Genomic DNA, 18,939 nt, shown 5'->3' with positions numbered 1-18,939 from the left:
CCTCCTACTCCTCGGACTCCAAAATGAACATAGATCTGAAAGTTACATAACTCTTAAGCAGCGCTGCAGGTCCAGAGGAAACCAATGTCTCTGGGCATAAAAAGGCTCTGTTTCACCTTTAGGCCGTTATATAAAAACCAAATCTGACATTACTGTAGAGTAGATTAGTACAAAAAAGAAATAACATTCCCTTGCTCCCCCTATGTGTGAGAAACACATGCAATAAAACATGTCTCAGGTAATCCATATATGAGATTAAAAAAACAATTTACAAGTGTGAGTCTTAAAGGGATAGTTGAAACCAAAAGTGCAAATTCTGTCATCATTTACTCGTATGTCATTATAAACCTGTATGACTTTCCTTCTACTGCAGAGCACAAAAGATGAGATTTAGAGAAATGTCTTTGTAGTTTGTGTTTATTAAATGGACATCAATTCTTTAAAAGAAAGTCATTTGGAATGACATGAGGCGGAGAAAATGATGATTTTCAGGTTTGGGTGAAGTATACTTTTAAATAAGTTTTTATACATAGGGCTGTCACAGTATTAAACTTTTATTAGACAATTATAATGGCCATAAGATGTTTATTCTTTTTTAAACAAATCAATATCAGTCAAATTAATTGTATTTACATTTACATTTAGTCATTTAGCCGAGGCTTTTATCCAAAGCGACTTACAGAGGGTTCAGGGAGCAATAAGCGATATGTCCTACAGGACCAATAGTACAGTAGGTGCTAATACAAAGTTCCTAGTTTCAACAAAAGCCAGACCAACCTGTTGAGAGAAAGAGAGAGTGTTAATTTTTTTATTTGTCTGTCAGTATTCACAGAAGAGGCCTGGTGGTTAGAGCGTTGGGCTTGTGATCAGAAGGTTGCTGGTTCGAATCTCAGTGCCAACAGGTCATGACAGAAGTGACCTTGAGCAAGGCACATTACCCCTGATTGCTCTGCAGTAATGTGCCACTGAAAAAAAAACTACTTGTAAGTCGCTTTGGATAAAAGCGTCTGCCAAATGAATAAATGTCTTGGCAGGGTTCAGCTGGAGGTGATGCTCTTCCATCCAAGCTGAGATGTCTTCTAGGCAGACTGTTATGCAAGCTGCTACAGTGGTATCGTCTGGGTGAAATGAAATGTAAATCTGGGTGTCATCAGCATAACAGTGATAGGAGAGGCCGTGTGCATGTATGATGGGTCCCAAGGATGTTGTGTAGATGGAAAAAAGCAGCGATCCAAGCACCGATCCCTGAGGGACCACAGTGATCATGTGGTGAGCAGTGGACAGCGAGCCCCAACTCACTGACTGCTCCGTAAATGCTTTTCTAATGCTTTATGCATTCTTTTGTCATGCAGTGATCGGTCTGCGCAGAGCTGGAAAAAGTTAAATACAAACACACCAACATAAAGGCTAAAAGCATTGATACTGCGACAATGGGCCAATGGCGCCACAGTTTCCCAAGACTGCGCTGTAAACACATAATGAATAAGGAAAGCTGCCGTTTGTTTGGATGGAAAGCATAAAAAAAGTTAATATTTATCAACAGATTTCAGTGTCTTTGGATCTACGTTTAAGCTTCATACTCTAGAATCAATTTTTTTTGTCTACAATTATGACATTTTCAATAGTAAATAATATAGAATAAATGCCTTGAAATCTCAAGCTGAGCTTGCTGAGAATTTTTTAAATAATGTTTAGCCTTTTCTTATCATGTGCATGCTTTTTAAATGTGTGTTTCAAAAGCAGGGGCCAAAACTAAATTTGGACTAATCTTATTCTTATAAAACAACAAAATGATCACAAAAAATCCCATTTTCATTCAGAAATTATGGGGTTCCTCTAGATACTGTCTTGTACAAGAGACATTCTCACCACTTATATGTTACAGATCTTACAATAACCATATTTTAGAATTTGAGTTTCTTCAATAACCCACAAAGCACTTCAGAACTGAATATGGGATTATTCAAGAAATTTATCGGTTCCTCGAAGAACCACAAGACTATAGATGGTTCCACCAACAACCATATTATGAGAAATGAGTACACAACAGGATATTTGAGGCACTTTTTACAGTGTACTGACACAATGCGTAAACAAGAGAAGCCAGCTGGCCAGACAGGATTTAAACTTTACCGGCTAAATACCTAAAAGGTTGGTTTAGACACAAAAAAATGTATCAAACACAATGATTCTTTCACCATTCCTAACATACACTTACAGAGTTCACAAGGTATCGCGGCTGCCAGTGCAGAAATAAAAAACACTACTTTCGGTATGTTTTCCTGTCATCTCTGAGCGCGTTCGTATGTAAATTCCATTCGATCAAAAGATCTGCAAAGCCTGAAGTATTTATTCGCCCAAAATCCCTCCCTTGATATGGGACGAAAGAGACGGATTAGGTGTAAACGGCATGTGTCTCATTCATCCACTTGGGATCTGATCGACCAAAACGCATCTTAATACCAGGCAGTAGCGAACCCTCAGGGCCCTCTAGACCCTCTGTGATGACCTAAACTATCGTAAAAAAATATATTTAAAACACTATTTTCAATAAATGTTGGCCGATTTTTCCTATTATATATGTATATTTGACTTCCTGACTCTATTCACGGGAGATTTCCAAGTCTCACGAGACTAAATCAAGATCACGGATCAGTCGCAGTTTTGCGACGTCTTGCGCTGTCTTTGCAGCCTGTGCATGCTGCAAGAAGTCGAACGTGTGCGTACACGGAGTCTGGGCGCCTTCTAGTAGCATACCGCTTGCTGACAGTACAGTAAATCAATGGGAGCAATTCATTTTGAGTGACAGTAAAACCGACCAATTTCTAAATGGGCGCGCTTAGTTTTTTGCTAACTTTCCGCCATCTGGGTGATGTTCACCAACAGTCTCGTAAAGCGGAAGAAGCCACAAAGTTGGTTCGCCAATCGACGACAACTGCGAAAGAAGAAGAAATGAACTTTGTTATCAAGTCTCTGAAAGAAAGGGACTTCTTTGCGCGTGCGAAGAGGGTCAAGGCTGAAACGTCACGGTTCGCTACTGATACCAGTTATAAACAGAGCCATAATCACGATTATAACTACCAAGTTTTTGAAAACACAAGTTTTTTACATTTGTTTTTCACTCCCAGACTGCATGTGCACAGTAGGCTATTTAGAGTTAAAAATGAAACGTACAAGTGGTTGTGTGAATATAGCTTTAGATGTGCCCCTTTTGCCATGTGGGAAACAAAAAGTGAATGAAATAAATAATGATTTACTATAAAGCTCCCATCTTCTGTCCGACCTTCGTGCTGCATAAAACAACCTGAATGAATCTCAATAGGCAATCTTCTGATCACCTTCATCTGGCTGAGAGAGGTTATTTGTGTTGGTTCTCAATGTAAGACGCACATTATTCTCTCCGCATGACGTATTATTTTGCGCAAGGACTCTCTCAGACAAGTGAGTCTCATATGTGGGTATTTGAAACGCATTGCCTGAGTCTGTTTATGTACAGCCTAACGTGAAAATGTATTATATGTGGCTTTAAAGGTCCAGTCGGTGAAATCTAGCGGCACTCCATCTCTCCCTTTCAAAACTCTAGGAGACAGAACATGGCGAATCACATGCAAGGGGACCCGCGGTGTATGTAGATAGAAATAGCTCATTCTAAGGTCATAAAAACCACACTTCATTGTGTAAGTGCTTTATAAACCTCCGAACACATAGTTATGGATATTATATAGCATTTCTATCGATAGATCACGCCCAAAAATGTCACACTGGACCTTTAAATAAAAGTTAAAAAGTAAATGAACATGTCTTTTTATATTTTAGTCATTTCTGTTCTGTTCTCTTATGAGGACAGAGATTTTCAGAATAGAAATTAAAATATGAATGAATGCATAATTAATCTCGCATAATTAGTCGACCGGCTGTGCTGGGTTGGTAATTTCAGAAACGTAATGAGAGAATTGCATTCGTATATTCCACAAGTATGTTGACTTGATCAAATATTTTGTGAGCCTTAGATTTAGACGTTGTACACAACTTCAACTCATCCAAAATCTGATGCTAATGATATGCTTGAACAACCAGAATCATTGCATTGTGAAGAAGTAACTTTTTAGCATTAAACAAGAGGCACAGAATATAGGTCATATTTTCAGTTTCACATCAAAGCAATGAATGACCAAATATTGATAAAACCATCCATTCGGATTGTCTTTTCTTTGTATATTTTCTCTTTTTAACACAGTAAAATCTTCATCTTTCAGCGCAGTGTAAGGATCCGCATGTGTGAAAGATGAATGGCATATCCAAAGAAGCTCCACCCTGGAGACTCATCGGCAAGCAGGTATTTAGAAAAAAGCTGATTTATTGAGATTGACAGAGATTGAAAATGCTGCATGCATGTATAAAATAAAAAAAACATTTGAGTATTAAACACTTTTCCATCAGTGCAAGTGCAAGTTCTGGAGGGAGATGAACAGCTGTTTTTTCGTAAATATGTACATAATGAATGCAGTAATAAAAACAACACAGTTTGCCCCTTATTTCTGAGACAACACGTGGCGTCCCCTTCCTGCAGTAATTTTCAAGGACACTAGACGCGTTTTGGAACGCGACCTATCGCGTGCACAAACCGATGGCCTGTGGCTTTGGATTGCGGCTTCTAACGTTGTAAATAACATTGTTTCTTGGACAGACCAATCGAAGCGCATTCTTAGACGTCAATATATCGTTATGAGCCACGGGAATTACTTTTGTATTGAATGTCGCAGGGTTTTGGACTTTTAAAGATGCGGCGTATCAGGACGTGCATTTCTTAAAGCACACCGTTCTTAAAGTCTCTCCACTGATTCGAAATGTTATGGTGAGCCAGGGAAAGATGATTGGCGGGCCGCACTTGGCCCACAGGCCGCCCTGCTCTACACTATACAGAACGCTTTCTTATGTCCACTGTATAACAGAATACTGTATGTTTGTTGATGCTGTTGCTGGGAACCTAAAAAAGGAGAATTAGTCCATGTGAACTATTCCATGAGTCATATGGTCTCATTAACATATTTCTACTGATCTTAAGAGACAGCTTGGAGCATATGGCACATTCTGCACGCTGTATTAACATAATGTGGCCAATTATGACACAATGATGAGTTTTTAATACAAATATTTTGTGTTCCAGTTCTTGATTCGCATTTGAAACTACTGTGATGATATAACAACAAAAAAAAAAACAAAGCTGCAGGAGTTCAGTTGAGTATATTTATCTCTGTAAGCCTGCGAGGGTCTGAACTTCAACTGATTAGACATGATAGGAGAGTATAAGCATCCTCCTTTCTAATCTGGAGTCTTGGCAGAGGTATTTACTTGGCAAAGCCTAGGGTTCCATGCTTGCAAAGTTTAGTAGAAGACTCATGGTCAAACACTGAAGAGCAGATAGTCACTTATTTGCAGAGATTGGCTGCTTCCTCGATGAGAATCCAGCTACATTTGAAATGGGTTTGTACTGTCGTGGCTCAGCAAAAATCATGATAAATCATAAATGATTTGCTCTGAACAACGGGAACGTGGAATCATGCTCATGTTCTATAGTTGTGCGCAACATTTATGACATTTGAGTGTTTGTTTACAGACTCCCCATGTTGTCTGTCGAGGTCCGCGCACCCAATTATTTGCCCCGTGTCTGTATGCTAAGATCTGTGTCAAGTGCACAAACCCATTGGTCATTAAGCCGATGTTACACAAATGAACCCATAAAGGGTCGTCGTGACAGAGGCTCCGATTTAAAAAGCCTGACATTCCTTGACTGGCGTACAAACATTACTCCACGCTTAGAAACATGAGGCAATAGCTGACTAGCTAACATTTAGTCGCTAGTTAACATTTAAGTCTTTCCGTATCTAACATGCACCCGCCTGTTGGAAGACCCCATTTTGTTTCTTCTTTTATAAACTCTTTTACTCTGTAATGTGAAATGTGTTTTGTAAGGGGTTAATAAGGTATCCCAGGTGCCATGTCTTGAAGCTGGAATTAAAATGCAGGCTCATGCTTTCAGAGCCTTTAATATGCCAGACGTTTTTGTTCACGCAGAATAGCTGGAAAAGTAAAAGTCTACAGAAGCAGCCTGTAAACGCTTGAATGATTTTGGAAGTATCAAAGTGGGTGGTAATTCCTCTCCGAACGGGGACCAAAGGCATATATTTTTAGCTCATGAATAGGACAGGCAGTATGTTTGTCAGCTTGGTTGTGGGCTTCAGTGCTTTAACAGTGGACATGAAAGCAAATGATTAGCACGGATTTGTCCGTTCCCAGCGGAGCCCATTTGGAGGATCCAGCTGAGTCGGCGTTGAACCTGTTTTTGAGATACCATGTATAAATGGCAGGTCGTTTCAGCCGAGGAAAACCAATATCGACTGTAACTTCTGTCTGCTTTTCTGTTCCTTGTAGTGGCAAAGCTCACCAGCATCTGACATCCACCTTCATGGATAAACAAAGCTGGCGGGCTGCAAGCCATCCTGACATTTGGAAGAAAGCAGGATCTTGAAGCTGTATGGGGAGACGAAGGGAGGTGGAGAGGAAGGGGGAGGTAAGAAAACGACAAGAGATTTTAATCAATGATCGGAAGGAGCTCAGATCTGGATCATTCTATGCTGTAGGCAGAGTCATAAACCTTTGTATCATACGATGTCTTCATTCTTGGCCCTTTCAGACTAAACATCCCTTGTTGGATTGAAAACTTTGCACACCTGGCCTATATACAGTATGTTTACATATTTCTTTATGATGATTACATTGTTGATGTGTAGTGTTACTCAGGGGCGTCTTTACCATTTTGGGGGCCCTAAGCAAAGTCAAGACCTGAGGGCCCCCACACATGCATGCTGACATTTATTTTTGAATGCACAACAGTAATTTTGAATTATGGAATTAGTGACACATATATAACTTGGATTTATTTTAATTTAAAACGCATAACAGGACACAAAATGGAGTTTTGGACAGTTTGGTATAAGAACAAACATTCTTTGTTTTGGAATCAAATATTTGATATGTGCGCTTCATGACTGTGTATCTGTGCCAGGGGCACTTCTACCCAAAAAAAGTGGGGGGAAATTTTGATAATTTAAAATTTAATATCATTTGAGTTATCGTTAATAATTTCAAGTATATAGCATAGACACATATCAAGGAAGTAATATTATAGAAATTCATTTTTATTAAAGAACCCTCAAGATTTCAGTGCTTGCTTTCTAGACTATGGTGAACTCACATTGCACATAGATGCTGTGACCTGACTCGCAAAAGACTAATGAAATTGTTGTAATTGCCAAATTTAAGTCAGTGTTCTTAATGTTATTTCAAGCACAACGCAAATCTACAAGTACAAGTTATTGATGCAAGGCTCTGTCATGATCCTGCCACTAAGACAAGAAAGACATGACATGATGAGGCAGAACCATGACAGGCTCCGATGTTGTTTGGTTACCAATATTCTTCAAAATATCTTATTTTGTGTTCTGCAAAAAAGCCACTTCCTTATTAACATATTTCATATTTACACTAGCAAATAATTTGAACTCTTTCATGTTTTGGGGTATTCGTTGGTTTATTACAATGAGGGACGAATGGTTGTTAAAGTCAATAGATGATTAAAAACAAACAAAAATCATATAAATAATAAAATCATAATAATATAATGCACTCTAAAAAGTCTACCTGTGATTTACTCCTTTTGTTTGTAAAACAATTTACACTCAAAAATGTAGTGCACTTCAAAGCTGTGAAATCATTTAAACATGCTGTTTAAATTGAATACATTTAAGTAAAACATAAATCTGAGTAACACAAATATTTAGAATTCCCCAAAGATATGAAGGGTATATTAAAAATATAATGTATTTTATTCCACTAATTACTTTAAAATGTAAATAATATTAAGTTTCTTGAGAAATTAATTTTGTAATAATTCTTGACCAAAGAAAATCACTTTGAATCAAATTTATTTTTGTGATATTTACTTAACCACTTGATTATGTTTTAGAGTGAAATAATAGCCATAATAAAGCCGTAATAAGTAAGTCATATTTTTAAATGTAAGTGCAAAAAGTCTCTTATATAAATACTTCAAATTGCAACTAAAGCACATTGATCGATTGACTCTTTTTTTTTTGTCTTAAAGTATTTTGCCTAATGAAACGAATCTGGCTATGTTCAGTGTTATCTATAATAGCTTTTATTAGCGCAATGTCGTTTGGAAAAGCAACAAAGCCTGGCACATCACTATCTTTGACAGCACCGTCTGTGCCTCTTCCCATCTCTTTCTCTCTGCCTCTCTCACTCACCATCCCTCCTTGCCTCAAGCCAGACCCTCCCTCTCTCTCTCTCTCTCTCTCTCTCTCGCTTCCTCTCACACATACATACTCGCGCACACACATGCTTTTCTCCTCTCACTCTCATTTTGCCAGTCTGCACTTCAACATGTTGCCTGAGCGATGCTGCGCTCCACAGTGGAAGCCCTCCTGCCGGCTTACCGGCCGCGCGCCGCAGCCCGAGCATCAGTTCTCCATCTGAAGGACCTGCACGAGGACCCTCACAAACCCCAGCTGACGCCCGCCAGACAGGAGGAGCGCTCCGGCTCCATGTGGAGGGAGGCCATGCGTAAGAGGACCTACCTGCTGGAGAGGAGCTCCCAGGCAGGAGAAGATGCCGGCGGCCAGAGACAGAGGTCCCCGGACTGGCTGTACGAGTCGTACTATTGTATGAGCCAGCAGCATCCACTTATAGTTTTTCTGCTTCTCATTGTGATGGGCGCGTGCCTGGCTCTTCTGGCCGTCTTCTTCGCCTCTGGACTGGTGAGTGTTTGGACTCCGGGGGGAAGGTGACGGGGAACGGATTGGAGCAACATGCAGGGAAAGTGAGGTCTTTTAATGCTGTGGCGAGCAACTTTTGAGACGGGTGCTAAAAAAGTGTTCCGAATTTGAGTAGATATTGGACTTTTTTTGATCCGTGAATTAATTTTGTGCCCAAATCACATCACAGAGGGAGTTTCAGCCAATCAGATTTGTTTGTTCTGAAGGCAGCAAGCATATGCTTCTGTTTACATTATGCAGTATGTAATCTCTCTCTTCAAAGCATCATTTCTGTGATTCATGTGAAGCCATAAAGAAGGAGCGGAGAATAATCAATGTCTGGGAGGAAAGGGAACAAGTATATTGGGGAAATCAAGGGACTTAGTCATGGGTAATTAAACCGAGCGAATCGAGCAGAAACTATTAACCTGACAACATTAAAAGCCGCTCGCATTTTCATCCCATCTGCAGTCTACCACAGCTGGAGCAAAACACAAATCCACGTGAATTCAAGCCTTTTGCTTAATAATCTCTTTCGTAATGCACACAATGATGTGTTAACCAGCTAAAGAGTGTTGTTTTTCTGAGCAACACAATAAATCAAGTTCATGCTTCATGTATTTGGATGCTAAAATTAAGATGCAAATAACGTATACTCTCATTTCAAATGTGTAATATTTTCTACATTTGGCAGATATTCTGGGCAATTGAACCCAAAACCTTTTCTTTTTATGTAATGGTCTGCCAATTAAACTACAGGAATTTAAAGGGTTATAATTCCTCATCGAATATTTGTCATAACTTTCTCGTTCTCACACTGTTCCAAAACCCTTGTTCTGTCTTTTGTGGAGCACAAAAAGAGAAGATGGGCAGAATGATGAAACCTGACTGTGACCAATGAAATCGCATCGCTGTAAATTATGTCAGCATTTGTATTTGTAGTTGAATCAACACTCCCCCATAGTTTTTCAGTGTTTTTACAGATATTCCTCGTGAAATGTAAAATGAATTTTTTTCTAATAGTTAGTTTGAAATGCGGTCAAAGAAAAACTTGAAAATGATTTTTCAAAAACTGTAAAATTACAGGAAAATACTGCAAATTCTCAAGAATATATTTCCTTGAATCTTGTAGTTTTACAGAAAAAAAGTAATTTTACGGTATATTTGTCACGCAAATTTAGAGTGAACCCATTCAAATATTAAAAGCTAAATATCTTCTGTATGCAGATTATGCAAATGCGGAGTGTTAATGGGATCAGGGAGCCCTGGAGAAACAGAAGCCGCAGTGTTGCTGGCTTGTCTGAATTAAAGTTTTGTGTGGATGTCGCTTGCTCGCTCGCACGGCGAGATGGTTTACACAGGCTTTCCGAGAAGCTCTGAGGTATTTCCATCGCCGTCTCTGTAAAAGGCAGAATTCATTCATACAGATCTGCTTCCACGCTGTTTGAGATTTCTGTTTGCTTTTCCTCTCGCGTTTAAGACTAGTAGTTTGGAAATATCTCAAATGTGCAGGAAATACAAGTAGCGTACATTTCATCTGATTAAATCAGCTCGGTGCTTTGGCAGGGAGATCAGGGAGAGAATAAATAAGCGACGTTTCACAGTATGACATCAACCCCAGCGCAGATACACACACTTGACGCCTGCGCTACTTTCTCTCTGTTCTTTTGACTGTCTGACCTAAATCTGCCATCACATTGGCTGTGGAGGCCGCCTCGGGTTTGCCCAACCGTCTCTGTTATTCCCCTGGTTGCACATTTTGCATTGATTGCGAAAAGACCTCGGAGCACTCTCGCACACCCAGGGAATTCTTTTTTTTTGTGTATATCGAAACCCTGACGAATCTTTCCCCCAGACCTGTTTTCACGCAACCTCTCACCTCGGGATGTGGCCACTGGGCAAACGTGCCCCCCGCCTGGTTCTTGGTGTTCAGTAGTGGGTGGTGCTTGTGGGTTACGGCAAAACTCAATCCTTTCACACTACATCAGACGTGGCGGAGCTTCTGGAATAACTTCTGGATTCTGTTGTGGTATAACCTTCATCCACCTCGAAAGAATCTCTTTGCAATTTTTATCAGGGTTTTCATATCTGATGTGCTCTGAAAGCCAGGCGCCGTCTATTATGCATGAGTCCTCTGTAGTTTTTTTCTGGGCTGTTAGTGGTTTTGTGCGTTTGGAAGAGTTCTGAAGCGGGCGTTTGCGGAGAGAAATCGGGGAAAGGTTACATTTGCGAAACAGCCAGATGAGACACATCGTCAGAATCGCACCATGTCAGCTCGTGTTATTTCACACAGTATATTGTAGCTGTGTTTACCGGGGTGGGGTTAGGGCTGGAAACGGGGAGGACTGAGTCCAGGTAGAGAGTTTAAAGTTGAACATGTAATGGGTTTCGATTCAATTTCATTCAAATACTTGATTGACTGTCAACAAAAAGTAAAAAAGGCTCACATATAGACAATACTGAATGTGGATATACTGATAATAGCATGTATAAACGCTCTTTTTATTTGGCGACGACAGATCGTTTGGTTTTGTGTTGAAATTCATCATGTTGTTTCTACAGTAGCCTTAAACGGACAAACTGCTTTACAGCGTGTTTCGTAAATACGTTATCTCTTTCAACAAAGACGTGAAATCGAAAGAGTTAAATAGAAGTTGATAACTTCATGCAAATGCACACTACTGCGACGTGGTAACTACCAATGCCGTATAGAAGCAAAGACAAAGACGTTCACATGATTCAGAGACACTGTTGTCATATATTGTGGCTAGAAGAGAAATGAATGTCACTGTGAGGGATTTTTCTGCTCGGCATGATTTGTCTCACATGTGATATAATAAAGAAGTGATGTATGAAAAACCAGTCAGACATTGCCATATTCCAATATGTTTTCTGGTGATTTAAAAAAAGATATATATATCATATATGATACATTTTGTCCTGCGGCAATATACATATATAGGCTACAGTTCAAATACTTTTCTTTTAGATAATTGTAATGTTCAGCAGCAAGTAGCCGGCTTCATGTTACAAATGAATACAATATATCATTTTTCTAGCAATTCCATTTTAAGTGTAAAAATAAAAGTGCAATAGACTGTTAATAATATATTTTTTTCTAGTTTTTCTTTTTCGTTTCGCAATGTCACATTTTTCCTTTGAAAAGACTATAAACGGAGCAATGTGGAGATTTTAGCGGCCTCTAGCGGTGAAGTTGTGAATTGCAACCAGTTGATTCCTCTAACCCTCCATTTTGAAGCATTACGGTGGGTGACGCTGAACTAAGATGTTGTCACATTTTCGCTTCTTTGCCGAAGAAGATGATGTATTTACGAAACACACTATAGAGCAGTTTGTCAGTTTAGGGCAACTGTAAAAAACAACATGGCGATATGGCAACAACATTCCGTTTATGGGGACCCGCGGTGTATGTAAATAGATATAGCTCATTCTGAGGTAATAAAAACATAACGCTTCATTATATAAGGTTTTTATACACCTCTGAAGACATTGTAATGTATATCATATTGCATTTCTGTCAAAAGAGCATCCAAAAAACGACACACTGGACCTTTAAAGCTTGGAGAACATAAGCTATCTAATGGTTACGCTGAAGGATGGGGCAGGCATTATAAAAGTCACGGGCTGGCAACTTACTGACCCACATAAATACCTTTACCCTACATTTGTAGCACTAAAAGCACGTTTAAAGAGGTATTAGCGAGACACATGGGAGAACAGACGTAAAGCTGTAGTCAATAAGATGTGTGTTGTATGGATAACTTTGAACGTGTGCTGGGCAGCCAATAAAATGCACTCTGAACAAAGTCTTTCTCAACGAACTTAACACTGTTGAATCAATATATGGTGAACATGAAAAATGCTCACGGCACTGGTTGACTAAACAAAGTTTCCTTTTGCTTATGTAACAATCTTTGGTTTGGAAGCAGAATATTTACAGATTTAGCTGAAACTTGTTATTGCAAAGCTACAACGGGGCTATATTTATTATGAGAAAGTGCAATTATATGCGGAAGATACTGTATGAGAGAAAGTTGATGAAAGTCAACGTGCAGCTGTGTATATTTTACATGTGTGCATTCGGCTGACGCTTTTATCCAATGGAAACTTTATTGCATTATACTATACCTTTGTTTCTTAGTATGTGTAATCCATGAACTTGGCTGTGCTAATGCCATGCTCTAACCACCGAGCTACAGGAAAGCCATATGTGTGATTTTCCCTAAAAGGTTTAACTCTGTGGCTTTGTATTGCTATCAAAACATCGCTTTGTTTGCTTTAGCATCCTGACATCCCGAAGCGGCAACATCGGGTTAAGTGATGACGTGAGCTTGGGACGTTACTGTGTGTTTTATTGACCAGTGCCTGATAGGAATCTTTATCAGATCTGTTTGGAAAATAAAGAAAATTCAGTAGACAAACCGAAAGAAAATAGGTCATGTTGTTCCAATACAGTATTAAAGTACAAAGTATTATGAAAGTTATTGATATCGCTACCGTAGTTAACGATAGTAATGCATGTGCATGACAAGGGACACCGTGTCACCTAGAGATACTGTAACAGCTCCAACATACGTTTGTTTTATCGCCGAGCAAAAGTCAAAGCGGAACGGGTTTGCCAGAAGGCTCTGTGGGGCTTTGCCTTGATTGTCAGTCGGTGGTTTATCAGATGAACTGTTATCCAGTGGCTGTCGGAGGGAGCATTTAAAGGTCTTTGTGTAACGCTGCCATTTCTCCGCAGGATATCGAGGATCACGTCGCTTTCGTAATCACCGTCCCCACCGCGCTGGCTATTTTCCTCACGATCTTCGTCCTGGTTTGCATCGAGTCCATCTTCAAGAAGCTGCTCCGGGTTTTCTCCCTGGTGATCTGGGCCTGTCTGGTTGCCATGGGTTACCTCTTTATGTTTTTCGGAGGCATCATCTGTCCCTGGGATCAGGTAAGACGAGTGCGTTATCGACCCCCCGAGGTTGTTTTTATTCAGGGGCCCTTTAGCTGATATATCTCAAGTGATGTATTCATGAGAGCTGGTGGGACAGTGAGAAATGCGTTCTTCTCGGTCAAGTGGAGAGGGTGGAATGATATGTGGGACGCCCCCCCTCCCCGGCCCCTGATGAGCTAATTAAATTCTGGTTGGATTTGCTTTTGTGGACACGTTTTCATAGGTGGCACAGAAGTCATATTCGGAGCTTTGAGTTTTGAATGAGGCCAGGAGTGGATTTAGTTTATTTACACAGGAATCAGACAGTGATGTATTATGTGCTTAAGTTGATTGTTGATTTTGTTGCATGCAGAAAACAAGATACACGCTGATTGTAAAGGCAGCGGCAACGTTTCCCCCCATTCATATCTTACAACACAAGATTCAGCCCCTCAAAAATATTACATTTACAGAGTTCACATGGACAAACAGATCATGTTCAAAAATCATTTGTAATCGTTTCACAGCCCTATTTGAAATCTTAAATTACAATTGAATTAAATGAAAATGGATGCGCGTCTGTGAGCCATTAAAAATGCAAACAAAGGTTGCTTTTAATATATCATTTTTGCAAACAACAGAACAACACATTAACACGTAAACAACCTAACAGTCTTTGTGTTGACACCACACATGCTCAGGGACATTTCTGGTGATGATCTTTCGTACAACACAACACACTTATTTTAACTGTACTGGTGACACATTACAAGAACATGTTTATCTTAACGATTTTTATAACCGGTTGTCATAGGGATTGTTCACCCAAAATTTGTATTCTGTCATTTACTCATCCTTAAATGAATCCATAGATTTCAGTGTTCTACTGAACACACAGGAAGATATTTAGAAGAATGTTTGTAACCAAGTGGTTCTTGGGCACCATTGAATTTCATTTTGAGGAAACAAAATACAATGGTGGTCAAAAGTCGCACATTCTTCAAAATAATCTTTTTGTTTTCGGCAGAACAGAGTTTTTAGTTTTTGAGTAAACTATTCCGATCATAATTTCTACAGCTAATACGATGCTGAAACATTAATTGTACACAAAGTATAAATGTTATTGTAAAATGTAAAGCATCCCGCCGTCACCTTACTCTTCGATGATGATTGTGTAAATGCCGTATGTTATACTCCCAAGGCAGCTGAGCCATAACACGTTTGACCCAGCCGGTCCAGCGAGGATTATTGCGTTCAACATTAATCAGAATGCTGCAAATGTGCGAACAGACCAGGGAATTCACATAGTAATCGGCACCATGGCCCATCTATTATGCACTTTCCTATTAGTTAAGAAAAATACTCCTTAAGGAGCAAAAAGAAAAAACAGCCGCTAGGTCATCGAGTAAAATGGAATAAAAATTCAGTGAATGGAGAGCGAAGCAGCTAATGACTCGACGTGTTAAAATAAGACCCGTGTTTGTCACTGACATATTGTATCTCTGGAGTAGGCGGCATATGGTGAAACACAAACAAGGCTAATGTCAGACGTGTAAGGAGGGATGACTTCCCGTGTTAGTCAATATCTCCGCTTGGCTCCAGATTAAGCGGCCTCTGTGTAGGCTTTGTCATGTCACCGAAACCAACCCGGTCACTTGCTTTTATAGCCTCATGGTGTGTTCAGGCAGGAAGCTGTACCAATGGCTAATTCATTTTTTAATTAGTTTACTTTGTGTATTTTTTTAAGTGAGCTATTTTGGACCAGCTGTGTCATTTCTGGGACGACCCATTTTGGGTTGCAGCACTTTTAACTCGATGTGTGATGTACCTTTTATTTATTTGACACAAAAAAAGCACAAAATGACACATAATACGTTAGATAGCATAACAGTGCTTTCATTATTAACGCATCCTTTTTGAGAGTACATGACTATTTTAACCAATTTTGATGGATTTTTAAGGACAGTGTGGACGCTATAGGGAAAGTGTTACTACACAGAGGTCACGCAACTTTAAAGGCTATTGATTTTCTTTAGAATGTTTCTTAAAATATTTGATTGTTCTTCCTTTTAGTTCAATACAGTGCCAAACCAGTGTCAGAAACGCCTGATACCTTGAAATAATAGATACACCAATATATTAGCCAATACTTGGTATACAGTGCATCCGGAAAGAATTGGCAGCGCATAACGTTTTCCACATTTTGTCATGTTACAGCCTTATTCCAAAATGAATTCAATTAATTATTTTCCTCAAAATTCTACAAACAATACCCCATAATGACAACGTGAAAGAAGTTTGTTTGAAATCTTTGCAAATTTATTAAAAATAAAAAAGGAAGAAAGCACATGTACATAATATGCCTTTGCTCAATACCTTGTTGAAGCACCTTTGACACCAGTTACAGCCTCAAGGCTTTTTGAGTATGATGCTATAAGCTTGTCACGCCTATTTTTGTGCAGTTTCTCCCATTCGTCTTTGCAAGATCTCTCAAGCTCCATCAGGTTGGATGGGGAGCGTCGGTGCGTTGCCATTATCAGATCTCCCGCGAGATGTTCAATAGGGTTCAAGTCTGGGCTCTGGCTGGGCCACTCAGGGACATTCACAGGGTTGTCCTGTAGCCACTCCGTTGTTATCTTGACTGTGTTCTTAGGGTCATTGTCCTGTTGGAAGATGAACCTTCGCCCCAGTCTGAGGTCCAGGTTTTCATCGAGGATGTCTCTGTTCATTTCTGCATTCATCTTTCCCTCGATCCTGACTAGTCTCCCAGTTCCTGGCACTGAAAAACATCCCCACAGCATGATGCTGCCACCACCCCGCTTCACTGTAGGGATGGTTTTGGCCGGGTGATAAACGGTGACTGGTTTCCCCCAGACATGACGCTTGCCAGTCAGGCCAAAGAGTTCAATCTTTGTTTCATCAGACCAGAACATTTTGTTTCTCATGGTCTGAGAGTCCTTCAGGCGGGCTGTCATGTGCCTTTTACAGAGGAGTGTCTTCCGTCTGGCCCCTCTGCCATAAAGGCATGATTGGTGGAGTGCTGCAGAGATGGTTGTTCTTCTGGAAGGTTCTCCTCTCTCCACAGAGACAGCATGGAGCTCTGTAAGTGAGACCATCGGGTTCTTGGTCAACTCACTGACCATGGCTCTTCTCCCCCGATCGCTCAGTTTCCCTCACTTTCCCTCACTTTATGTGCTTGCTTAGCTTTTAACTTGCTTAGCTAAGCCTTCCCTTTCCGGATTACCTTGCCTGAATGGATTTCCTTACCCCTTGTGTTGTTTAAGTTATCTTGTCTCTTTGCGTTTGCCCCCTTGTGGGAAGTTTTTGTATATTACTTATGTTCACTGTTTTGCTCCCCATCGTGGGTTTTTGTTTGAGTTATTGAAAATCGTGACAGGAAGAAAGTCATACAGGTTTGAAATGAAAAGGGGCGAGTACGTGAAATTTTGTAGCGGTGCATCTCTAGTAAATATTACACGAGACATCATAAAACAAAATGTTAATGTAGAATACATTTTAAATAAATATCATGTGCGGCTTTACTGTCAACATCATGATGATGATTCCGGTTTTGGATTGTTTAAAGTGTTTTAAGAGCTGTGTCTGTAAACCTATATGGCCCTTGGTAATGTGATGGATTGATCAATAAGGCAGAAACACAGCTTTAAAACAAAGACTGGGATGCGTTACGTAAAATGACATAAACCAGGGGTGTTATACTGCTTTTCTTTTTTGGGGTCAGACTGCGAAAGTAAATATAGGATGGGGGCCAGTTTTTTCTTCTGTAATTTTTTATTTCTGTTGTGTTATTTATTGCATTTTGTTCCTTTTATACCGGTTTTGTTGCTGTCACCTGTAGGTCATATATTAAAACATGCACTCAAATTTAGCATCCCGTATTTATTATATTTAATTAAAAGGGATAATGGACTTTCAAAGACGTGGCGTCTCAGGACGTGCGTTTCTTAAAGCACATAATTCTTAAAGTCTCTCCACTTATTTGAAACGTGAAGCCGGGGCAGGTCCAGTTGACTAGCCCTGCAATAAACATACACAAACAATTGTTTCTATGGAGAGGTAATGTAAGCTACTGTGTATGACCTTATTATTCAAACTCCACACCTTTATGTGCTTGCTTGGCTTTTACCATTGGCAATAACAGAGATTACAATAGACTGTCCCTATGCTGATATAACAACTCCCTCTCTTCTGGGAACATTTGATTTTGTAACGTGACTGCAGGGATTTGCCTCAGTTAACACGCAAGAGCATCATGGAGGTCAGACGCTGATGCCGTGTGTGTGATGTTGAAATCTGGGCTGTTTAGCAGATTTTTCCACACCAGCCAATTTCTTTATGGATAGTGCTTCTTGTGCACTATAAATGAGCATGTTATACTGGAATAGAAAAACCTACACTGAAAAAAAACTGATTTACTTAAGTTAAATCAACTTTTGGAAAATTTGGTCACAGCATGAATTTTTAATGCTTAGTTACATAACTGAATCGATTCATGTTGGGACAACATAAAGCAGTTGTGTTAACATTAAATAGTTACAACTGGGCTTTCCCAGCATGCTTTGCGTTTGTCTACATTTTCAATTCTTGTCTTAAATATGTGTTATTTTCTGCATTTTCAGTAAAAAACACTTGTTTAATGTTCATTATCAAGGTTTTGAAGAAATTGTCACATTTTTGAGTCATTTGGTTACCTTTGTTCAGAAAAGCGTCGCCTTTTAGGACGTTTTTTAAGTTCTCTTGACTCAAAATCTTCTTATTGAAGACAAATGAATGTTATGTCTGATAATTGTTAAATATCTATATCATTTAAAAATGTTCTTTAATGCCTTCATTGCATAACCGCATCGATAAAATTGGGTTTTTCATATCGGTTTAATGTAAAATATACATTTAGGCATAATTGAACTTCAAGTTAATGATACGACTCTTAATCTGATTCAACTAAACAACATTGCATTAACTTTATGTAAGTATCTTAAGTTTACTGAAATGAATAATGTTACTTAACTTCAACGTAATCCAGTTATGTGGAACATGTTGACATAAAAAAGTGAATTAAATTGAGTGTTTTGCGGTAATTTGTTCCATTTGAATTTAGAGACTCGAATGGCCCTTGAAACACATGCATCTGGGTTTACGGTC

The 18,939-nt window shown here is 39.4% G+C and overlaps 1 protein-coding gene across 1 annotated transcript in view; it reads left to right on the top strand.

Moving 5' to 3' along the window:
* Window positions 1-8,477: 8,477 nt before the first annotated feature.
* Window positions 8,478-18,939, top strand: part of adcy2a (adenylate cyclase 2a) — a gene marked incomplete at its 5' end in the record, with an annotated part of 95,200 nt that continues 84,738 nt past the window's right edge. Inside the window, 2 exons of the mRNA XM_079470160.1 lie at window positions 8,478-8,837; window positions 13,597-13,794. Of these exons, the coding sequence (XP_079326286.1) occupies window positions 8,478-8,837; window positions 13,597-13,794 (558 nt within the window). The remainder of the gene's footprint in view (window positions 8,838-13,596; window positions 13,795-18,939) is intronic.

This window comes from Barbatula barbatula, assembly GCF_947034865.1.
Source record: "Barbatula barbatula genome assembly, chromosome: 12".
Taxonomy (NCBI): Eukaryota; Metazoa; Chordata; class Actinopteri; order Cypriniformes; family Nemacheilidae; genus Barbatula; species Barbatula barbatula.
Note: the sequence above shows the minus strand (reverse complement) of the source record. Positions and strands in the feature narration are given on the sequence as shown.